The sequence below is a fragment of the Lutjanus erythropterus genome, chromosome 7 (genome assembly GCF_056507025.1).
Source record: "Lutjanus erythropterus isolate fLutEry1 chromosome 7, fLutEry1.hap2, whole genome shotgun sequence".
NCBI lineage: Eukaryota > Metazoa > Chordata > Actinopteri > Lutjaniformes > Lutjanidae > Lutjanus > Lutjanus erythropterus.
Window position 1 is genome coordinate 38659318 of NC_139323.1, and position 26088 is coordinate 38685405.

At 40.6% G+C, this 26088-nt stretch overlaps 1 protein-coding gene across 3 annotated transcripts in view; it reads right to left on the bottom strand.

The window, feature by feature from the left end:
- ddah1 (dimethylarginine dimethylaminohydrolase 1) overlaps positions 1–26088 on the bottom strand; it is a 105376-nt gene that overhangs the window by 16807 nt on the left and 62481 nt on the right. For all 3 annotated transcript variants that reach the window (XM_084723720.1, XM_084723719.1, XM_084723718.1), the window contains 2 exons: positions 12691–12790; positions 8278–8351 (listed from right to left, as the gene is read on the bottom strand). In XM_084723720.1, coding sequence (XP_084579846.1) covers positions 8278–8351; positions 12691–12790 — 174 coding nt within the window. The remainder of the gene's footprint in view (positions 1–8277; positions 8352–12690; positions 12791–26088) is intronic.

Consider the following 26088-nt stretch of genomic DNA (forward strand, 5'->3'; position numbering starts at 1 on the left):
TTCATGCGCTCATACAGATGGCATGTGTAGAAAGAAAATACTTCATACATGAAACTGCTTATAATAACGTGTGTGGATTATCTTTAGAATTGCTGCTGAGTTTTTGGCACTTCGAGCACAACAAGTTCCATCAATTTCCATTTTATTTGAAAGAAGGCAGACATCTCTACGGCAAACATTTCCAAAACTTGCCAACTCATACCAAAACAATCTAGATGGATAAGTAGCACTACAGATAAGAGGAAAAATATTTATTTTTGATTTGGGCGTTGGACTGGCCCTTTAAGAGCCTGGTTTTAGATAAGGTGCACCCCTAATTGTAAGTCTATGTGTGTAGTTTGCAAAAAAGAGACTATAATAATATGCAGCAACAATCTCAGAATCCAGCATATAACTTGTAATATTGTCCCACACATATCTACAATAACTGCAATAAACTAAAACTAATTTACATGAAATTTAATCCTAATAAGATTATATTCATAAAGGCAGGGTTAGATTGGATTTTACAGGTGGGATAACTCAGTGAAAGTTTTGTCACTATGTTTCACAATCCATTCACACCACAACAAAGTGCTTCAGCTCCAGTGAGCTGAAATGAAGGGAAATGATATTTGATATACAGTATTGGTTTTATAAAAGATTCAGAGTGCACTGCAGTGGTTTGTCCGGTGTCGTTAAAGTGGGCCTGCAGTGGCCTTTCAAATTAAGTGGTGGGGAGCTCAGGGCGGAAACAGCCGGACTGTCGGTGAGATGATGTTAATGAGCTCAGGTCTCATGGGAATATTACAGAGCATCCAGTAGGAGCCTGATTGGAGGGACTCTCTCCAGATGCAGGATGTTGTATACCAAATACTGTGGAGACATATAAAAAAAAAAAAAAACGGCATTTGGCAACTTCCATTGTTCATAGTTTTATTAACGTTTGAACATGGCGGCTGATGGGGTATTCAAGTCAGGTACCTTTAAAAGTCTAGATGAAATTAAAAATTCCTTTTGAACCCTGTAAGATCACACCCCCTTCTTTCTATATTATTTCAAAATCCAGTCAGTCAGTTTTGTGCTAAGAAACAAAACCTCGCACCAAACCAACATGCACACTTTTCAACGTTCGAATCAAATTCCTCCCATTGTTATGTCCTGTCTGCCCAGCCTGTTTCATTCAGAAATACATCACAATAAACAAGCTAGGTTCTTTTGAAATGTCACCTGGACATTAAACTGCCTAAATAACGTATTTCAGATCATAAGTATTCCTCTTAATAAAAAACATTCACAGCTAAAGGGGCAACAAAGATCAATATTCAAAACACTTACTTATTATTAATTATTTCTTGAGATCTTGAGAACATGTTCTGCTTCATCAGGACTGCATGGGTGCGGTTTGGTCACGTTTAACTGACAGCAACTTGGCAAAATGTGCAAACAACATAACAATTATCGTCACACTTCGTTTGAAATGTCACTAAACTCTGATTGGAGCACGGGAACACGTGACATCCCATTTTTCAACTGAGCCCTTCCCACTTCCAAACCAGTGAGAAAAGCAAGGACAAAAACACAAATAGAGAAATTTCTCATGTGAAGAGATCGAGGCTGTTTGAACTATTGCAGAAAAGTTAAGCGTTCATGCAGGATCCCATCGCTCACAGTAAAAGGCTGGTTAAGAAAATATTAGTTTGCAGGGACTTTAAATCTATAAACTTTTCAGACAGAGGATAAAAGCAGCATTCAGCCAGCAACTGCATCCATAATAACTGATATATAGCCCACATTAATGCAGTATATGACCATTTCTACAGTACTGTATAGAGGCCTATAGTGTTTTATTTATTCTTAGCCTTTGACGGCTGATTTTGGACGGATGCCTTCATTTAAATGTCAGTTGAAACCCTTGCAATAATTAAAGCCTGGGGTCCATACTTGAAGAGTTATAGCATTGCATGCCCTGCTGAAACAACATCATTTTACCACTGAGTGACTTTGTTTTGATTTTGATTTACTGGACTGGAAGAATTTCCCACTTTCAAGTTGACTGATTGAGCATTTGATACATGGACTCACATTGTGTGACAGTTAGACGTGCTGTAAGCCTTTTGAGAATTGCAAAAGCCAGAAGTCCTAGCTGAAGTGATACTGAGCTGCAATTTGAATTATGATAGGATATAAGACTTTAAGCTTATTTTCCAAGGCCTTTCCTTCCTGAATCTATGTGAATACATTTATATGGCCATATAAATTTTGGTTTGTGCCTGAGAAAATAACTTCCAACTGACATCCATGTGTTTTTTTAATCACATAATATGTTTTGAATGGGTTTTTATTGCTCTTAGCTTCATAAAACCCTATGAAGTATTGTGTACATTTTCCATTGCTACACTCCATTGTGACATTTTTCCATTCAAGTATATGTGAAGACTTTTCAGGTCAGTATTTGTACTGCATCATTAGCTCAATCAAAGCGCTTTGATTCACTGAAATAGTTACTGTGACTGAACAAAAGAACAGAACTTGGCATTTTATCGTGGGAAAAAAAACCTAAATTACCACTTCTTTGATATTTTCCTTAACTGTTTCCTTGTTTTGTCAGACACAAATGGACAACTGGGAATTATGCAATCTGACATTTTTCCATTCCTTATCCATGAACAGGAAGTTTTTGTTGTAGTGTAAAGTTAGAGATACAAGTCATACTTTTCTCTTTATCTAAATAAATCCACGAGGGAGCTAGAAGAGTGCGCCCACTAAAGTGCAGTTCCCTGCCAGCCAACAGATGGTGAAGCACCTACCAGAACGGCCAGATGCAACCAGCAGAGATTCACAAAGTTTTGAACAAAAGTTTCTGTATAGTGTAATTTTTCTTATTTAGATGTATGCAAAGTTTTTAATAAAACTGAATAAAATATTGTACAGTCTCAGTTTTCTTTAAGATGCACAGACTAATGTAATGGTTTGCCTAACTATAATTAAGGAATCAGTAAAACAGGGATAAAGGAATAAAAGTAAACTTTCATATTTAAATACTTATTTACAACATTAAAAGCAGTCAGGTGGTTTTATTGTTCCTGAACATTGCACATTGTCCTACAAAACATGATAATAACACAGTAAATGCGTTTTCAGACCAAGGACAACCAAACTGTCTGTGCGTAAACTAGGCTAACATTAGCCGCCACACACTTTGGCTAACATTAGCACCAGCAGTCTGCTCTCCAATCAAGTTCATGTCCGCATGCCTCATGTCATCTAGTTTCATATGATACCAGCGCCTTCACTCTGTCTTTCACTACAGCCCATTAAAGATGAGCAGATGTAACAATCACAGATGCATACACACAACTGTATTCATGATACCCTCCAGGGTTTATGGTGGGGATAATTAAGGAAGAGACAGAGCTGCTTTTCGTCTGCACTAACAGGCTGATATACTGCCATGTTATGACCTGAAAAGACCCTATTGACTAACCCAGACGCCTTGCGGGCTGAGCTTCACTGTAGAGGTCCTTAGCTGTGTCCATGTTTGTGCCTTATTGGTACAAGTCAGGATTCAACGCCTCTGAGCTGTGGAGGAAAAGACGTGATTTGGCCTCCATATTAATGTCTTCCCGAACAAACTCACCCAAATCAACAGCACCATCTACGCTGACCTCTGCGAGGACCATAAAGTAAAGAGCTTCAACATCTGTGTGCAGTTGCTGAGTGCTAAACAAACCTGGCAACCACATGATTCTTAATTTGATAATGAAAGGAAAAAACAACAGCGATAGGTGGAATTCATCTGATAAAAAGCGGAAAAAACAATAATGGACGCTCAAGCGATTTTTCCTAGTGTCATTTGCCAGAGACGCATCATTAAGTCCTGTCTTATCAAAGATAACAGAAAACACAGAGGAATCCATAATGAGGAATTCAAATCAGACACAGATGGGAGGATGGAAGCACAGTCAGGTTACTGTAATGAGCTGAACTCTTCACGCCATGACCCACCTCTGAACTGAACTGAGTCAGGCCGGCTTTCCTCTTTTGATATGGCCTCTCAGAGAAAATCCAAGAGCAATACAGATAAGTCTGCGGTATGAAACTCCTCCACGTTACAATAACAGTAAACAAGACAGATAGAATCAGTCTGTGTTTGTGACCTACCCCGTGACCCTGTTTGTAAGCTGCATGCCTAAATCCTCCCAGTCTGCCTGAATATGTTGTTCCAGTGATGTTTGGGATGTTTGGGGGATTATTTCCTTTGGATGTGTGTGTTATATCAAGGGGGTGTTGAGCTCAGTCGTGGCAAACAAGGTCAGGTCACAGTGTACAGAGGTTAGTCAATATGTGGTCGGAATGGAAAATATGATGAAATTATTTAAAATGCAAAATCGTTGACATCGAGAAGGGTTGAAAAGAGACAGAGCAGGTTCATAATCTTTCTACTGCGGTAAATGATCAGTATTTTTCTTATTAGCTGCTTTCACACTGCAGGAACTTTCCCCACGGACTAGGAACCTTTGGAGGAACTTCAGAGTGCGTTTCCACCACAGGTACCAGGATGTAAATTAAAGAGACAGTTCGACCCAAAATCAAAAACACATATTTTTCCCCCTGGTTCCTGAGTTTTAGAGGTGTCTGCCTTTCATGCACTTAAATGGCACTCGGCCTGTGGTGCTCGAAGCACCAAAAAACACATTTGATCTAACCTTGTGAAGATTTTCATGTAGGAACAACTTTCTCTGTGCAGCAGAATCTACTGGAACTACTTCCTTTTCTACTAAAGAGAAAGTAATTCCTCCCTGAAACTGTTCACAACAAGGTCCGTGGATTATCTTGGTCACTGAGTCATGATTTTTGGAAAGAGACTGCAGCTGCTAATCAGTCTGTTTTTTGGTCATTGTAGTCTGACACGTCACCATAGTTACAGTCGTCATGTCAAATGTCAGCGGGCTAATTTGCTTGAGTTTCAGGGCGTTTTTAGACCTCAATGGAACCAACAGGTTGAAGGAACGTTTTAGTTCCTTTAAATGTAGTTTCTGGGAGTTCTGTGAACTTTGGGTGGAAACACAGTTTTTCCTCAACATATCCCATGAAAAGATCAAAACCAACATGTTGAAATATGTTATGACTTCACTGCCCTCCCTGTACCAACTGAAGACATAAATCTTCAAGTGGGTCAAATATATACACTTTCATATTAAAAAAAAATCGCTCAAGTATTTACAGCGGCATGAAAGGTCCTTTATGAGGACCTTTCTGCCTTTCTGTACTTAGGAGGGTCAATTCATTGTTGGCTTTGGTTGACATTAAGAAAAATACAGATATCACCAAAGCTGCAGTAGGCACAGCCTGGGCAATCATATACAAAACCTTCCACCTCTTTCTCTGCTGTCTCACTCCAGTGGGCCTCTCCCACAAAACTCACAAGTTTGAACAGCAGCAGCAGGAGTCGGTTGCCTCGTAGGGCCCGCTCCCTACAGCGTGAGCCTTGCCAAGACTCCCAAGACTTTCAGTGTGACTCATCTTCAAGCGCTTCACAGCTCAAGGGCAGAGCGCCCCAGGCTTCAGAAGCAGCTGCGACGCCATCTAACAATGGGAGGCTACTACAACACACACGCGCGCACACACACACACACACACACACACCACTGTTCTCCCTTATTATTGTTATTCCTCACTGTTTGTCATCATGCCTCTATACCAGTCGTTCCTGAGAGCATCATGGCATTGAACATGGTAACACCTAAAGCCCTGTGAGGAGCCAGGAAGTACTTTGTACTATACGCAGTTGCAGACAATGGAGGTATTGGAGATTTTCCACCACTGAATCAGACGTTCACCATTTGAAGGTTTCACCATCTAGATGACCTTTAAATGCGTATTTAACATTGAGGATTGATGATAATGATGATGATGATGATGATATGCTGTGTTTTTCAACTTTCTGTGGACTCATCAGCATTGGATGAGAACTGTATGAAATATCTCTTTCATTTTTTTTTGTTTTTTTTTTTCTGTAAGTGGTCAACATCAATGTAAGCATGGCAATGTTTTACAGACAGGTTGATTTAATTCACCAGAGAGGTGTTTCACCTCCCAAATCACCTTTTTAATCAGTGTCATCGACTGCTTGTTTAATCACTGTGCACAGAGGTGGCAGAAGTTTGCATCAATAGCTGATTAAAAATGCCTCAGAGCCAGCTGAGCCCTGGACCGGGGCACTAATCACTAATTGCCATTGGGACTCTTGACAGCTGCATCCATCAATCAACAATCTCAGAGTGCTCCACTTCAGTGATGCTAAATAGTAGGATTACTTTATTTAACGGATAGTTTGGATTATTTGAAGTGAGGTTGATTGAGGTACTTATTGATAGTCTGTGTGCTTCCACAGTAGATGCTGGTTGGCACGTCCCCAGATTGGAGCAGAGAGGGACATCAGCTCAGTTTAATTACACGCTACAATTAGAATATTTTCACCACTTCACTTTATTCTGACAGTAAACCACCATTCTACAAACCAAATACCACTCTCTCCAAACCAACCAAACTCCAGAGGAGAAATTAATTTTATCTCACAGAAAACAGAAGCTGCTGGACTTCCAGTGTCTTGATCTGATGATTGTTTGTGTTTTTGTGTAACTTCAGTGAATCCAGACTGTCCTTTTAAAACACAGAGCTCACACAATAACGGCAACAAACTAACAGATCAAGGCAGTGGTAGAGCAGCAACTCCAGTGTTTGCAAGGTAAAATTGCAGATTTTGCCTCTGGAGTTTGGTTGGTTTGGAGAGAGCAATTCTTTGGCTGATTTAATGGTAGTTTCCTGTCAGAAAATGCCGTCTGATGGCATCATAAAGCGGTGTGAATATTTTAAATACAGTGTTGACTTAAACTGATAGTGATGTTTTTAGGTGGAGCATTTTAAGTGGCTAAAATACCATTTGTTGCTGACCCTGTCCACATTAGTTAATTGCTTAGTTTTGGTGCCAGTTCTCCAAACTGGGGTCGTGCCAACTTGCATCTACTGCACTCTGACTATTGATGAGTACCTCATACAACCTCACATCAAATAATCCCAACTCTGTAATTGTTCCTCTGCACAAGTATTTATCCTCTTGGTTACTCTCACTTTTATATAATATGATTAACTTCCTACATCACTTTATTGTAGCCTACAAACATCACTGTAAACAATATATATGATATTGCGAATGTTTTTGAACTTTGCAATCCAAAATGAATCACATAAACTGCTTTTTGCAAACTAGCTAGTCTTGTAAAACATTCAGTCCACACAGAGAGTGTGGTCTTGTGACAGTCTGGAAGTCGGACATCCGCAGGCAGCACAGCAAAGTGAATGCAGGGAAGGAGGAAATGGAGGCAGAGGTGGATGGATGGAGGACAGATATAATGGATAGAGAGGAAGGGGTGGAGTGAGGCAGAGATGGATGGTGGAAGAAATGGAATCAGAGAATCAGAGAGGAGGGAGGTTAATAGAATGAAAAAAGCAAGATAAATGGAGTGATGATGCTGTTATCTTCCTGGTCTAAAGCTTTTATGATTGATAACATATTTATCTCTTTCTCTGTTGTTTGTGATGTCTGATGGCTCACAGCAGGATTCTGTTTAGGGACCTTTTGAGACTTAAAAACTGAAGTTCTATATTAAAAAGAGGGATATTTCTTTTACAAAGTTCCTCCATTCTCATGCAGTAATATTCCCAGAACAACACACAGATTCTGTATTTTCATAATGATTGAGTTATCATACATCCTTTGAACCAAAAGTTTTTTCACTCACATTTTTGGGACTGACTTAACTGTTTGTCTTGAAGCTGGCTTAAGTATATTATGTATCATTAAAACAAAGAAAATCACACCTGAATTTTATTTATTGATACCTAAAGCTGCTCTGATCAATATTTTATATAAGCAATGGATCTGATGTGGAACAGGACACACCCAAAGAGAATTACAGTTAGCTGGTGAACATAGTTTGGCATTTAGCAGCTACAGAGACCAATATGTCAGTGTTGTGTTTACAGTTTGTTGTATTGCCCCTTAGTGGTTTAAATATTAATTAATGTAGGTTTACATACATGTAAACTCTGATTTTAGGAGGTAAAGGTACTTTACATACTCGTGTATGTATGTTATGTTAAGAGTTACTTGGACCTTTCTCTTAAAAAATGTCTGAAGTAAACTTTACTGTCTTTGTTTTCTTCAGTATTAATCATCATTCTGCCTTTTTTTTTTTTTTTTTTTTTTTACATCACTGCAATACTGAAACTCACCTTAAAGGCATCTGCTAGGATCTCTGCTCCCCTCTGATTGGTCCGTTTGGAAAGGCCCACAAAGAACTCCCGACCTGAAGAGAGAACCAGGCGCCACTTAAGTTTGTGTGAACAAATATCAATTGCATGTAACTAATTTAGTTCAGTTTAATTCTTCAGTATGACAACTTTATTTACACTGACCAACCACAACATTAAAACCTGCCTAATATTTTTATATTATCATGGAATCCCTCGTGCTGCCAAAACAGCTCTGAGTCATGGAGGCATGGACTCTCAAAGACTTCTGAAGGTGTCCTGTGGTATCTGGCACAAAGACAACAGCAGCAGATCCTTAAAGTCCTCCAGGTTGTGATCTTGGGATTCCATGGATCTGATTTGTTCTTCTAACCCATCCCAAAGCTGCTCGATCAGATTGAGATTTGGGATGTTGGAGGGAAGCCGTGACCTTGTCAACAACCTCCTTTCAGTGCTCCATGGATCATTTCCGACTCTCACATGCCCACTGTGGGTGCTTTCGGCAGTGGACGGATGTCAGCGTGGGCACTCTGCTGTACGTGACAAGATGCGATGCTCTGTGTGTTCTGTTTCTGTCATAGCCAGCGTTAACTTTTTCATCAATTTGTGCTGTGAGACCAGACCAGACCAGACAGCGTAGCGCTCGCTCCCAATGCACATCAGAGAGCCTCGACAGAAATGACCCTGTCTTTGGAGCACTTTAGGTAGGTACTGACCACTTCATAACAGGAACACCCGCCATTTTGAAGATGCTCTGACACAGACGTATAGCATCACAATTTGTGGCTCAGATCCTTACACTTGTCCATTTTTCCTCCTTCCAACACATTAACTTGAAGGAGTGACTGTTCAACATGCTGCCTAATATATCCCACTCCTTGAAAGGTGCATTTGTAATGAGATGATCACTTTATCTGTCAGTGGTTTCACTGTTTGGCCGATCAGTGTATGCCTGAGCAATTGTATGCAGCAGCTCACCTCCAACACCAACAGATTCATACATAATAGATAAGAGAAGAAAGACAAACACAACTGAGAGCAATCACAGGCTTTAAGCATAAGAAACTATATGTAGAATTATTATGAAATAAATAAGCACTTTACTATAACTATACATATCTAAAAGAATCAATCTTAACAGATACTCAAGGTACACATGCATTAAAATTCAACTATTAGAAATTGGGAAGGCAGACAGCAGAGTGGATATAAGAATATACTGTATAATATCTGCAGTATAAACATACAAACGGCATCTAAAAAGTTCTAAAATCTATGAAGTCCACAGTGATAAAATCTAAAGCCCTTGAACACCAGCAGCTCAGTGGAGCTGCAGCAGCTGAACACTGCAGTCACCACACTGTGTACTTTCTGCATGCCTGTGAGAAAGGCCAACTGTGGTCAGTATGGCGAGGCACAAACAGACAGAGCGCTGAACGCCTGGCGAGGCTGCAGCAGCAGCAGCAGCAGCAGCACACTGAGCTCAGGGATGGGCTTCTAATGTAGCTGCTGAGCCTTTACAAAATGAGCCGTTAGCCGGGGCCCTGCCAACAGGAAATGTTTCTAGCCCTGCCATGTGAAACCGATTTCAGCTGGAAGGAACGAGAGCACAAAGCCAACGTCTAGAAACCCAATTAAGTGTACTATGCTTTTTCCTAGTGGCCTGCGCAGTATAGAAGACACTGACCCACATTTTAACTAACCGCACGGCTGCAACAGAAACGTACAGAAGATCTAATAAAGACCACCATGCTCTTGACTCCCTGCCCTCATCAGTTTTATTACGATGCCAGAGGAATTAGAGGCCCGCAGTGAGGGGCACCATTTGACCGTGCACAACATTTTTGCTACAAATCATTTTTTGAGGGAAATTCTGCTTCGGCAACTGAGGCACCAGGTCATTGAGGTCGCTCAGAGGAATGTTTCTGTGGAGGATCCCGAAACACAGAAATGAACTTACAGACACACAATGGTCTTCTCACTTTGTAAAGATCTATGAACTCAGACTGCAGAGGCTTATTCTCTGTTGTATCCCTGCTCTCTAATGTCTTCTGTGTGCAGTTGCATCCTCTTATTTGCACTTGAATTCAACAAGTGCAGACATAGTTCTTAAATGAAGGTTATGGATTAAAGTAAAATCCAAGTTGAACAGTATTATATAAGACATCACATGCCTCTTGGGATGCAAAAATTATGGATGACGGAGGAAAAGAAGATCAAAACAAAGAATTTATCAGACTCATGCAAGCTAGTCGGAAACATGCACATTATGTTGCAGCTTTAATGTATTTTTTTGTGATGGTCAAAGAATTTCCGCATTTCTTTATGGCCATATGGGGACAATCTAGAGTAGAAAATGCGTCATTACTGACCTCATGCATTGATGCCCGGTGGAAAAACATGGACTCCTGTTAAATTTTTGTTAACTTGCTCATAAGAGCCAGATATTTATTGTACAAGTTAAAGCCAAAATGTACTTATCTGTGTGCTGGGTGACGTAAAAACATGTAATGCTGGAAATCAAACTGAAAGCACTAAAGCTTGTAAAAGTAATGTATTTTTCCTGTTCACTGTAAGGGAAGCGATGTTCATTCAGGACAAGCTTGACGTTGGCTTCACACTGTAAAAATTCAATGCACCTTTGGTTGCATTGAAACTACATAGCAATTGAGTTGCATGGTGTAAAGCCCTCTGCAACACACTTAAAAGCTGTCTAAAACTCAGCAGCAACGGTTGGATAACTCTCAACTTTGTGAAACTCTTTGTGTGCAGTTTTATGCAACAGCCAATTGAATAACATCATGTCAGATATTGACTTCAAATTATGATTCTGTATCTGACTGAAATCAACTTGACATGAAATGAGTTTTTTGCCCAAAATAAACAAATGAATACAACAGAAGATGGGCTGCAGAAGGAGACATCATCCCAGACTTCATGCAAGGTCAGGAACGCTGTCGGCAAACAAAGATGAGCTTGTTTATACTGCAGTTAGCAGGTGATTATTGTCACTGCTGTCTTAGTTATAGCTCTGCTTTAAAATGAAGTTTTGATGAGAGTCAGAGCTCTTATCTAAAATACAATCATATATCAAGCTACAGTTTCAAACTGATGTCAGAAGTTGGCAACAGAGAACTTTTTATTTATTCATTTATCTTCCTTGAATCAAAGGGTCATTGGATCAAGTGCCTTCAGTAGTGTGTGAAATAATCTATTGGTCTCTCTTTCGAGTAGCCTGCAAGTCCCCAGCATACCAATAAGCATTAATGCACTGATGGCTCTCTTTCTATTCTCCAGGACAGTCATTATGAAGCAGAGTAGGCAGCCAGTGCCAGACGAAAAAGCAATACAACACGATCAAATTGATGATATGCAGCTAGAAAGGCCTAAGGCTGGTTTTACACAGTCAACTATTTACAGTTCACATTTTTACAAGCTGCAAGAATATCAAAATCACCAGTATGCTGTTTTGTACTGAGAGCTGTTATCAACAGTGAAGCAACTTTCTTGATGAATGCTAAATAAAGATTCTTTCTTGTTGTAGATTATGATTGAGATCAGGCGTCTAAGATTTAAAGCTTCATTTTAAATTTACAAAACTGAAACTGAAAAATGTTTATTTTGAATGACCTCATGACACACCTGTAGCGCAGTCCACACTTTGGGAATCACTGATATAAGGTAATATATTAGTTTCCTTATTGAAACTGAAAAGTAAACGATCAATCAGTGAAATAATTGGTCCTAAGTCATCTTTAATATCAGCTGTCAGAAACTACAGCATCCTGACACACTGGTCCCCCCCCACAACTCAAACACTGTTTTAGCCAAACTGTATTTTAGGATTTGACTTGCAGTTTAGGTCAGTAATGCAGTGCAGAGGATAAAACCTGAGGATGAATTTCATAACAATATCAAAGTCAATATCAAACTCCACAGTCCTAAAGTTTAGACTGCATGTGTCACATTTGCACCCAGAACAAACGCACAAAGACGACACGGTTCCACCTCTAAAGCCGAGGCTTTACTGTCTCACCCTCATCTTCGTATTTCATTGCTAACATAACAACTGGACAAACAGCACAAAATTAAAGCGAACCTGGATACTGGAAAATGTTAAAGAACCTCCATTTTATGCTGGACCTTGGACTTGGACATCCCTAACTCCAGTGAAACAGTGGATTGAATGGCTTTCAGAGCTTTGAGAGCTCTTGACAGCTATTTTCTGCAACTATGTGATATAATTTGTGTGAATTCATAGGAGCTAGCCCTCTGGGGAGAGCAGGAGCTCTGTTTTTGAAATTCTTCCAAATGTGGATGGCCTCAGGCTGTTGTTTGATTGGTTTAATGGGTCTAGAAATTTTCAACAAAGCACATTAAGGGGACACAGTTTACCTGTAAAAAGCACATCTCCTCCATCTAGCGTGGCGTTCTCGTCAGTCATTTCCACGATGTTCAGGTTCAGATTCTTCAGAGCTCCTTTCATGACCTCCGTCTGGAACAAACAACACAAACAGAAATACACTTAAAACATCTGCTGATATTAAACAAAAGACTGAACCATAATGACGTACAGTAATCCACACCACCAAACGGTCCGAACCATCAGCATTTCCTATCTTCAGGAATATTACGATACGGCCCAGTTCTAATCAGACATCTGTAAACAAGATGATGAAAATCAGTTTGAGGATTTTCACTGGAATTTTGCAAGGCACTGTAATACACAGTACCCAGGTTCTTCAGATTGAGCACAAGGAAACAAAACCTTTTCCCTCCGACAGGTTGCAATGACATCATCTTAATGAACCATGAAATGATGTCATTTTGGAGGAAGTATGTTAAAATTTTTTACAAGGCAGTGGCTGCGGAAAATAGGTACGCTGAAGGACGAACACAAACTCTAAAAAAGCCTCTTCCTGTCCTCATGTTCTGGGTCATCTGACTTTTATATATTTATGGGAAGGAAGTGAAAGGACGGCTGCCACGCGGATAACATTAGCATATATTATATAATCCATTCCCTGGATGGAAATCCACATTTCACCTGCATGTCCTCTCTGCTGGAGTGGAAACCTGAGGAAAGAGCAGGTCTTTTCTTGGCTGAACTTCGGCCGGTCTGCGCTCCTGTCTGACCGCCCAGTGTGATTTTACTGTCCTGTTTTTGGGGTTCCTGCGGGGGTAGTTTCCAAGGCCAGTCATGTTAGCGAGAGCATCAGTGTTTCCACAAGCCCTATCTCACTATGACCTCAGCCTGCTCACTGTGCTTTTTGGCCAACACAATGCTTCTGCTTCTCCTCATTTGTGGAGGCCTGAACCATGAGGTCATGCAGGTAGACTGCCATGCACTTCCCAGATAGCACAATGAAGGACTGCATGTGCGCGCATGAATACACAAATGTCCTTTCTCTGCACCCACATGCATTCATGCACAAATACACACAGAAATAATAATCAACTGGCTGCAGAATGGCCACTGATGAAAGTATTGCAATGCTTTTATATTTGCACCATTACAAACCAGCAAACATTCCCAGAAAAAATGCTATTAAGTTACTACTAATGCAAACTGAACAACTCCTACTGCTGCTGCGTCTCATTCAAACCACTGAGCTGGTGGAACATGAGTTGACTTTTATTTTGAAGTAGTCACAGGAAATGGAATGTCATTGTCAGTGACATTAGCTGTACTGCAATCGTGTCTGCAAAACAAGATGTCCTTCAGTTTCCTAACGTATTCGAAACATATATATGATCAGCTGATGAGCAGCTGGATAAAGATCATCACAGAATAATGGAAGAAGGTCAATTATTGTCTGACTTCTTTATTGAAAACAAAATAGTTTGTTCTGCTGCACCTAGAATTCTGTGATCTGTAGCATTAAACTGCATTTGCTGTTACCTCCAGTTCCTACTGTTATTGTACATGTGACATAAAAACTGGTGAAAGTTGATTAGTATTTTCTGTTAAAACTAGTACAGTCCTGAAATAAACTCTGCCTTCAGCTGTATGGTCTATTTGGACACTGCAGCTGAATTGTATTGCATGAGCCTGATCACATCTCACCCATCCTGGCTGAGTTTTTACTTTTAACTGTGTTTTGAAAGGTTCTACATAAATACAGTTTATTATTATATTACTAAACTGACAAATGCTTCTATTATTTTGTTCAACCCACTCTCGACCCAGCCAGCTGAGGCAGACGGCTGCCCACCCAGAACCCAATGCTGCCCGAAGTTTCTGCTTGTTAAATGGGAGTTTTTCCTCGCTGTTGTTGCCAAGTGCTTGCTCATGGCGGGAACTGCTGGGTCTTGGAAATAATATTATAAAGAAAAAGGTCTAGAGCTGCTCTATGTAAACAGTGGCCTGAGAACTGCTGTTTTGATATGGCACTATATTCATAAAACTGACTTGATTTGACTCACTTATATCGAAGAGGGCAGGCTAAATAACTGAAGAATTGTTCCGTATAATGCAATACAGATGAAGAACATAAAGTTGAATCAAGACAACTTAAAAAGTTTGAACAAAAACTGACTATTATAGCCTTTGTGAGGGAGGATTTATTACAGAACTGTTGTACTGGAATGCATTTCTTTAATTTAGCTGTACCTAATAAACTGGCAACTAAGTGTATATTCAATAACAACATGCTACTATGTTGTTTTTTTCTTTTCCAGTGGTTTGTTTTGATGACTTTTTCTTTAAATGGCCTTCTGACCCACTTTCCCCAACTATTCATTCTCCATAAGTAAGACAGTGAAATCCCACAGAGTAATTTAACTTTCCTCTTCCATGTTTCATCCTCACAACAGGCGTTCTGCTCATCTTTCTGCTTCAGTTAACCAGGCAGAACATAGCGTCCTTCCAAGAAACTGGTTTCACAAATTTATTAGTGGTTTCTTAAAAGCTTGACAGCAGCAGCGTGCAGCATATTAAATATAGGTAGCAGTTAATCCCTCTCATTTTTGTTCGTGCAAAGTCATCGCCAAGGCAACCCTCTGCTTTTCATTTAGCTAGGTTTCGAGATATGTTGGATGGTAAATAAAAGCTTGAGTCAGATACTGAGGAAGTAAACAATCCAGATGGTTTAGAGAGAATTTATGCGTTTGATGTTTGTTATGTGTTGTCTTTGTGTGCCATTGCTGTGGAGTCCCGGCTCGTCCCAGCAAAGCCATTCCCGCTCTATGACTGATTCATCGTCGGTGAGGAAACCTCAGTCAGTTCAAATATTTAATGTATTAACAAAGACCTTCTCTGCATGTCTGTGCCCATCAGCGAGGCCAGATTTGCACAACAAAGAGAGCAGCCACGTAATATTTAATACCAAGATCACAAGGTATATAATTAAAAAACACCTTCACAACAAGGCCACACACAGTACACACACACACACACTGTGCTGTGTCTCCACCATCATTATCAGCTGCTTCTTCCTCTCCTCTTCTATCTGCAGCACACTGGAGCCTCCACTATCACAGTGGTCGTCTGCCCAGGAATCTGCAGGACCACATGAAGCAGCTCTTTACTTCACCCTTCTGGCATTTCCTCTGACATCACTGGAGGTGATGTGACCCCACCCCCCCCCCCAACCCTCACCATGTGAAACTTAATGGCCCCTTTACATAGACAACAGTGCAATATCTGCTCTCTCTGCTGGGCCTGTGTGGTCGAGAACATCAATTAGTCCATCATTGCTTGGAACATTTCACCAACCCAAAACATTGGTTTTGACATCCTGGTGTATTTCATGACCATTTGGACAAAACCAAATGATTCTACCTTTAATCTAAGATTAGGTCTAATCAGAGTTAGTAAAGTAGTCAAGTTTAAGATGAGTAAATCCTGATTTAACGTTAAGACGGGCTCTGTTGCACAATTCAAAATTACTATCAGTTCAAGATACCCAACTTTGGTCATGAAAAACAAAGTAAATAGAGTAAGAGAAATGATAAAAAAGTTAAATTGTTTGGCAGCTATATTTAAAAAGATGGTTAGCTTACTCATGATGTCTCAGCAGAGGATTATTTTGCTCAATCAGTCTAAAAAAAAGGCAGCTATTTTAAAAGTTTCCTTTTAAAGTTAAACCTCCTCAAGGCTAAGTTTAAAGTTAATACTGGAGTTTAAAGTTTGGTGCAACACCTTTAAATTTAATCTAGGTTTAGAGTAACAACTTAAATTCAAATCTTAAATCCTCTTAAACTGCTTTTAAAATGTTTCGGTTTGATGCAACATAAATTAAAATTAAACCATGATTTAGCTGGCGTAAATTTACTGCAATCCAGCCTTGGTGCAGACTGAGGAGAAGACTGAGTTTACACTGGGTGATGTAATGGTCTTGTGTATACAGTTTGTGAATGGTCAGACATATGCTGGACTACACAAAGATAAATCACAGACTTGCTGTAATTCATCACTTAGTGTAAATAAACAAAGGCTGCTGCCCAAATCCTGCAAGAAAAACTAGAGTAATTACACAACTAAAATGCTCAATCAAATCAGTCTGTGGCTTTAGAGCCAAGTGGCAGTGTCATCCAGTCTCATTTCCAATAACTTAAATTTGCATTGTACATCACCACCACCATATATTGGTAATTTAAGTCCGACCACCTGCGGCTGAGAGTGACACACTCAGCTGCGTCCTTGGACTGTCAGCTGGCTCTGACTCATACATGGCTTCCACATTTGGCTAGGTTTTGTGTGTGCAGACTTGGAACAGTTGCTGAGAATCAGCTTAGGCCCAGCTAGGTTTGGGCCTGTGCCAACACCAAAAGTCGGACAGGTAAGCGTGAGCTCAGCTGGATTTACAGGTCCAGCGTTTATGATTTCCTGGAGACTGGGCAATGGCTGCATGTGTAGATGCAGTGGCTGTTAGCTCCTTTGGTTTTATTGCTAAAAACGTGTTTCACCTATGACCGAAATACACTTGTAGGCAGGAGGAGGGGAACAAGCATGACAGCCATGCAACAGCTTGGACTTAAGGCTGCTCCCGACTAACATCCGGGCAGGAAAATAAAACAGACAAAATGGTAATCCGCCTGGCCAAGCAATAGGAGACCAGAGACTCCTGTGGCACATCCCATACAGACCAGATCAAGCTGTTGTACTTGACAGGCAGATTGTACTCTGAACTGAAAGGATGCAACACGCAAGACTGTGGCAGGACGAGGGGAGGAGGACTCTGTGTTTTTAAACTGATGATGCTTCATGCTCAAACACAGCTACGATTGATGCACAACCATATTATCATCACCATTGTTTCTACTGTTTACATTAAACCTGGCATAGATTCAAAAAAATGCACCACAGCTTTTGCAAAGGTTAAGCACAACAATACATGTTGTTGCATCCCATCTCAAATGATGCCCTGCTGATTTGAGATCCTGGGACTGAGCATGAGATACTGGAGGAAATCTTGTTTGTACTGGAAGTATTAATTTGAAGACTGCAATGACCCTAAAGGGATGCAGCCACAATGTTCTCATATGCTGTGATATTTAAACAATCCTCAGCTGGCAATGCATTGCCTGACGTAAGCCAAGAAAACCCTCCTGACTCCATCACACCTCCACCTGCCTGCATTCTTCATGTTGTTTACGGCACGTTTTGAAGCCGCCATTAGCATGCTGACACAGAAACAGCGAATCAGTGAAGCAGATAACCTAAATACTTCTGCATTGCTGGCAGGAGTTTTCCTGCTTTCATTCACACAACCACTTGAAGATTCAATGAGGTTTTTGTTCTGACAGAACTGTATGCAGTCACTGATATCGCAAGCTGTTATTTTTATGTCACAACTCATGTTTTAATCTGTTTTACATTTTTCTTTGACTCCCCTGCCATCAGCATTTTCCCCATAAGATGACAGCTGAATAGATAAATGAAACCATACTGAAAAAAAATCTGCAGCATGGGAAAGTCCCAGGTAAAAGGCATTTCTGAGATGTCAAAACTAGCATGTTTTGGCATCAGTGAATATGACAAAGTAATTTGGATCAAACATCTTGCACATTGTAACATTACATCAAACAGTAACTGAACCCTGTAACCCTCTCTGTTGTACTGAACTGGAGTCAAAGCCATGTTTATCATAATTAAAAGAATAGAGAGCCGTCTGCGCTGAAAGGCAGGCGTGCTTCTACAACAAAGCAGTCAGTGCATGCAACTGACATTTAAGTCTCGTCTTCTTTAGCCTTCTTTCACCTGTCAGTCTAATAAAATGAATGCTTGTTTATGGGTTTTGCTGAAGGTTGCGGCAGAACATTAAGTGCTGTAATCATGATTGACAAAGCTGTTAGCCGCTGTATAGTAGAAAAACTATTAGCATGCCAGTGCAAGTCCTAAACAGCTTCCCACAGATACACTGCTAATTAGAGCAGATTAGGCTTGAAGTTAATGTTCTGCAGTTTCCTCATGTGATTCATGTTGCGTTGAGAGGGAATAAATCCATCAGCGGGGGTGGAGTCACCAATTTCATGTCCATCAATCATTAAGGCAGGTACGTCTTTATACTTATCTTACTAGCGTGTGGTATAGTGCTCATTATCTTGGCGGCATACGGTCAACACACAGTCGAACTGAAAGTAATGTTTTGTAGAAACACTCAGTTATCATCAACAGGAAAGTGTAGGGCTGCACCCTTATAGTCAACCAAACCATTAGTTGGTGAGTGGAGTCTTTGTTGACCACGTTATCATTTATTCTTTAGTCACAGTTAAAAAAAATAAAACAAAACACGAACTGTGCTGTAGCTGCCATTCAGTAGTTAGCTAAGTTATAAGTCTTATTAGATTGGGACGAAATAAAGTAACATTACTGAGGTGATGTGCCTAAGTTAATTAAAGTACACACTGTCCATCGTGTTAAATCTGCTAGAACTTGTTTTTATGAAGTTAAAGTTATTTATTTCCATGTTTTGAATAACAAGTGTCATGGTTTGGGTTTTTCAAAGTCACTTCCTGTTTAATTTAGTCTTCTCTTGTGTGTCTTTGTTGCTTTTACTTCCTGTCTTTGTCTGTTTTCCCGCTCTTTTTGTCCGCTGATTAGTTTTGTGTGTTCTTGATTGCCCTCACCTGTGTCTTATTATCCCCGACTTCTCTGGTGTATTTAATCCTGTGTCTTCCCTTAGTTTGTCTGTACTTCTACTGTTTTCTTGTGGATTTTTTGCTTTCTGTGTTTTCCTTGCATGGTTTCCTTTGGATTATTACATTTCCTGCACTGATTTTTGTGTCTCCTCTGTTGATTTTTTTGGGTTACCTTTGTTTCACCTTTGTCATCTCTGTAAGTTTTGTGTTTGATTTTCTTTATAAAACTTTTAAATTAAACCACTCATGTTGCATTCTGCATTTGGGGCTTTTCTCCTGTTCCTGGTTAACAGATTCTGACAAGAAAGTTACACAATGTTGAAATAAATTAACAAAATGTCCAGTGTCCTTGCTGTTTATTCAGACACATTCAGTGTCATTACTGTTTCTGCTGTAGCATTTAACATGCAGCTCGCTTTGTGCTCCAAAAATGTGTAAACAAATAATTAATATCATTAACGTGCAATGACTAATGACTAATGGCTTCAACTAAAGACCACTAGTCAATTAAGAAAATCTTCAGTCTGGGGCGGCCCTAGTAAAGTGGTAGGCTTTCAAGGTATGGTTCAACATTTTGGCAAATAGACTTACGCACTTTTTTGGCAATATTTAGAGAAGAAGATTGATACCAACCTCATGTCTGTACTGTTAGCTCTGCTAGACATTCACCCTTTTCTAAACTAAGCTAACTGCTGCTGGCTGTAAGGGTTTTACAAAATATTGGTACACTTGAGTGATGCAATATTATGTTTTGTGATTCTGTATCGATTTTCCAAAAACTGTATTGTGATCCACACCAAGATTTGTGGCAGTGGTTTATTTTGTGTTGTGTCAAACCTCCGACAGTGATCTCTATCTTCACTGTTCAGATTGCATAAATAAGTAACTTTTTGTAATCACAGATTTCAATACATTTGGAGGTGAATTCTTTGTACTATCAGTTTTCCTAAAATTAGATGAGATAAAAAGCTTTTTATCACCTTGCTTGCAGTATCATAACATATTGAATCACCAGATTCCTGCCAATACACAGCCCTAGTTGGCTGTAGATTCTTGTTTGGCATACAGAAATGAGAGAAGCAAGAAAGCTCATATAAAAACAAGAAAGCTGATACGTACATTTCCCAAAAACCAAACCATTCCTTGAACAGGTGCAGATGATACAAGTTTCATTGAAAAAAAGGAGGATCATTTTTGACCCCATCTTTAGTGTCTTTCTTCTCTCTGTCCTTCTTTCTTTCTTTGTCTCTCACATTCCCTCTATTCTCCTCAGACCCTCGTGGCAGGGTCAAGAATGCTCCTACAGTGGCTTCTCATGCAGAGTGGCCTATTATCTCTCACTGTGAGGGGACATCCAATACCCCACCCAGCCAAGGTGCCAACTCACTTTGCCAGCGCCTCCTCTCCCTCTCTACTCCTCTCTTCGTCCCCCACCTCCCCCCCTACCCCGAGTGCTTGGCCAGGCGACACGCTGTTAGCCAGCACCCTGCTTTGAATGAAAAAGGCCTTTTAAAATTCATTAGGGGCTGAAGGCTCTGAGATCCAGCCGGTCTGCCTGCCACATTCCTGCCGTTCCAGCACAGGACAGGGGAGATGGAGCAGAGAGAACAGCCTTTTATTTGGGGCTTTTTATGGACCCCTTCTCCCTTCTCTCGCCCCTGGTACCCGTGGATATCGCATTCTGCTAAAAAGGACCATCAGTCTGATAGAGCACGGTGCATTTGGAGAGGGCATGGAGTACAAAACAATAGCATTCCTGACGGTCATCCTAGCCTCCCTACACCAGGCAACAGAGTCCCACGCTCCGACATAATGGGGATACAGCATTCTTCTACGCCTCACATGCAAAGAGGTTAACCTCTTTAAATGACAGTTATCAGCAGCAGCTTGTGGATTTATAAAGTACAATAAATGAATGGCACCCAATAATAGACAGTTGGGTTGGTTAAGACAACAAAGAGGACTTTCTCTTGCTCAATAGTCCAGGGTCACTGTTGTCGTAATTTGAGCTTCATAATGCACCAAAAATTTTCAGTGGGACACAGGTCTGGATTGCAGACAGGCCAGTCTAGTGCCTGAACTCTTCTACTATGAAGCCATGCTGCTGTAACACAGGCAGACTGTGTCTCGGCCTTGTCTTGCTGAAATAAGAAGGGACGTCTTGGAAAAATGCATCGTCTAGATGGCAGCACATGTTGCTCCAAAACATGTATGTGCATTTCAGCATTAGTAAGGCCTTCACAAATGTGCAAATTAGCCATGTCATGGGCACTAACACACCTCTATGACAGATGTTGGCTTTTGAAGTTAGCAGACAGATATGGGTTTTTAATGCAGTGCAGCCTGAGGGGTCAAAAGTCACTGCCATTCAAATGTTGGTTTTCAGCCTTGCCCCTTGCCCAAAGTGGTGATCCTCACCCCATCCATGCTTGTGAACAGCAGAGACTTTTGAGGATGTCCCTTTAATACCCAATCATGATACTATCACCTGCTACCAGTTAAAGTGTTTATCCGCTGAATGATCCAAGCAGGTGTTTTTTTGAGCAGTACACAAGTTTCAGAGTCTTTTGTTGCCTTGGCCCAACTTTTCTGAAATGTGTTGCAGGAATCAAATTCAGAATGAGTGTATATTTACAAAAAAGCAATAAAGTGTGTCTGTTTAAATATTAAATACCTTGTCTTTGCACTGTATTCAACTGAATACAAGTCGAAAAGTTTTTGCAAATCATTTAATTCTGTTTTTATTCACGTTTCACGCAACGTCCAAACTTTTATGTAATTGAGGTTGTACATAATAAACAAACGGTCAAAAGCTGCAGTCGACCGTTTCAAGCGCTGTGTGCAAAAACAGAAGGAAATAAGTGACTTGTTTGTATTGACATGTGGGCACCAGTTAGAACACGGAGTCTCGTGCGTCATAGCTAAACTTTGGCTGGACATCCAGGACACAGATGATGATCGTAACAGATAGCAGAGGCCAAACGCAGAGGAAAGTTCAAAGACGAATGCAGCGCAGAATGGGAATAATGGCTGCATTTCAGGGCAATCGACCAAGTGGAATTTAAAATAAATGGACAAATGTCATTAGCTATGCAACAACTATGTTGATAAGCTATCTGAACCTTTCAGGTATTAAATCTCTGACGTCATGGAGGAAACAGAGGGATGATTTCCTTTCTTTGCTGAGAGGAGTAAGTGCGATTAAATGGCTCAATTATAGATTTGTCAAAAGTTTGCCACGGGCAGCGGTTTCACTGAGTGCTTCTTTAGAAAGAGCGCCTGAAGGCCTGAATAAATGGCAGCCATGAGGGAGAAGAAACTCTACAGAAGCTGTAATGGGGCTCTGAAAGGGCTATTGTTACACTCATACACCTCTTACACTCCATTGCACACACACATGCACGCACACGGGACACAAAGAGGATGAACACAGGGAAAATATGAATTTCAAAGTGTGTTCTGTTATCAGAAATCAGTGCTTAATGGTTATTTTCCCCTCCTTTTTCGTGGGAACAGTAATCAGACAAAGCACTCACACATGAGTCACTCAGGTAGGTGCACACATGGAAAAAAATGGCCCAATTTGATGCTGTCATGGTGGTCAAATGGCACATTCCTAAAGGGAACTAACTGCGAGGGTTTGCGCCGTCACAGCCTGTAACGAAAGTATGAAATGACAACAACTCATTTACTCACAGCCAAGAGAAAACAAACCCTCCATGGGCTGTCCTTGCATTATCCAAACAAATCTTTAGTGTATGTTGGAACATACCTGTGGTTAACCAAGCCATGACATCCCCCCTCTCTTGCACCCCCCCCCCTCCCCATCAGCTTTAGGATTACATAAATGTTGAGAAGTAGGTCAATGAGAAGGCGTGCACAGTTAACAGTAGCGGATCTGGAGACCCTTGCACCACACAGACCACAAGGATCTGGCAGCCTGCCTCCGTAAAAGAGCTGTTTCAGCCAAACTCGGTGCACTGCCAGACTGCTTTCACTTGGGGCTCCCAGGATATCAGGGCTCCAAGGAGGAAAATGCCACACTTTAGTCCTGCTTGGACACATTTACAGGCCGTCTGAATGGTGGGAGATAGCAGGATTACACAAATCATTTGAAAAGAGAGTGAGACGTGAAGTGAAAGTGCAGGGCATTATGCCTCTGATTGTTAAATGGGCTGTCTTCAGCTTTGTAAAAGCACATGGTGTGTGAGAGGTAATTGCATTTTGGAGAGCTGTGAAAGCTGCTGCACCTCTTGTGTAATTACACATGAAAGTGTGGATGACTGCCTGTGTGGAGAATTGCTAAACAGAAACAAAGACTTCTCCGTAATTACTTTTCTATTATGCTCTTGTTCATTATGCATTTTTATTATTTTTAGATAGAAAATTGAAACTGAAAGAGAATAGCAGAATTACATCTCATCATTAAACCTTTAATGAACATGGGTGTCAACTTGGATCCTGGGACAGAAGCAGGACTTCGTAATTTTTGTTGGAAACAGTTAACCGACAGCCTCTCGGTGTCCATTAGACTGAAGCTCCAAGGATCCAGGTCCCATTTTCCAAATGGATTTTAAAGCTACGATGATCATAAACCTCTTAACCCATCCTGAAAGATTTGTGGTGTGTTACAGATCAGCATTGTGACTACAGAGGTTCTGAGAAATGATAACAGATTAGGGAGTCCTTTGTTGAATAAGGCTTGTAGAATCACTGTTAGATAACACTCTTAACCTCTGGGATTAGCCACTATCTGGAAAGAGGCCCTGCACATTTTTAAGCAGGACAGCACATACCGCAGGAATTGGATGTAACTGTAAAATATGCAATAAATTAAATGTTGAGAAACTTTATCAATAGGGGTGGAGTGACAAATGTAACATCTTGTACTGTAACACCTTGTGCACACTCCCACAGAGAGACACCCAAGCAGAGCCGTGCACTGCAAAAATAAACAGAAATATGAGTCTGTTTGACAAGTCCAAAGTCTGTCCCAGAGCAAATAAAGTGCTCCCTCCAATCAGCGGGGCTGTAAAGAATGTGTCTGCTGCGTACCTCTCACTGTGACGGCTCCACAAATACAGGAGAGCTGCGGGCTAGGAACTGCTGGAACGCAGAGGGATGGAGGCTGCTGGTTACGAATGGACGTGAGCCTCCACCATGGGGAAAAACAGAGGGGGCTTCAGTAAATACATCTCCACTTGGCACCGAGTCCCCCGTGTTTATTGGGTTTGACCCCCGCAGACTGGACCTCTATACCCAAACAAGGGGGAAAAGCTAATAAACTCACACCTACCTCATGGAGAATTACAGTTCACCCTTCTCTAGCTAGCTTCCCTGGATCTGATTAAAAGAAAACAAAAACAACATCTTCATATCCAACAACGCAAAGATGCCACTCAATTTACAACATACTACACTCCTCAGTTCCAAAAAAGTTGTGAACGAAAACAAAAACAGAATGTAATGATTTGCAAATACATTTCAACTTGTTTTCAATTTAATGATAAAGATTTTTGTAAATATACACTCATATTGAATTTGATGCCTGCAACATGTTTCAAAAAAAGTTGGGACCGGCGCAACCAAATGCTGGGATAGTTGTGTAATGCTCAACAGGTAAACAGGTTAATTGGTGATGGGTTGTAGTACCACAATTGGGAAGTAAAGGGGCGTCCTGGAAAGGCTCAGACGTTCATGTGCAGGTATGAGACAGAGTTCACCGCTTTGCGGAAAAGTGCATGGTGCAAAGAGTCCAGTTTAAGAACAACGTTTCTCAACACAGAACTGCGAGGTATTCAGGGATTTCATCATCTACAATTCATAATATGATTCAAAGATTCAGAGAATCCAGAGGAATCTCTGCATGTACAACATTTAACACCTGAAAGGTTCAGATAGCCTGATCCACCTAGTTGCTGCACAGCTAATGACATTTGTTCATTTATTTTAAATTCCATTTTGTCGATAGCCCTGAAATGCAGTAATAATTCCCACCCTCTGCTATCTGTTACAATCATCATCTGTGTCCTGGATGTCCAGCCAAAGTTTAGCTATGACACACGAGACTCGGTGTTCTGACTCGTACACACATCAGTACAAACGAGTCACTTGTTTTCTTGTTTTTTTCACATAGCGTTTGAAACAGTCGACTGCAACTTTTGCCCAGTTATTTGTTATGCACAACCTCAATTACATAAAAGTTTGGACGTTAATAAAAGTAAGATTAAATAATTTGCAAAAACTTTTGCATCTTTTTAGGAAAAAAAAATCACTTGGCAACCTCTAAAAGCATTGCTGCAATGCAGACTGATTGGACGTCATCGGCGGCTGTTGTTACTCAAGACGAAAAGCTTGCATGCCCTCCGGGTCGTTCTGCTAAATACCATCGACAAGCAACGCTAATAAAATGCTTTTATGACTAAGGTTTCCTGTGCTGTGTGACATCAATTGGAGAAGAAGTGAAATATTCCAAAAACTGTAGGTCTAATGTACGCACTGCGAGAGCGAGCTTGGTTAAAGGTTGTTCCAACCTCCTCCATAATTTTAAGAAGGGCTATAAAGCTCCTAAGCTCCTCTCTGATGAATTGATATTTATACTTCAGCCGTTCACCTGATGTTATTATTCAAAGCAATAAAACACTAATAGCTAAATCAGTAGAAAGTCATAATTCAATATTACAGCAAGTGCAGAACAGTAAGTACTGA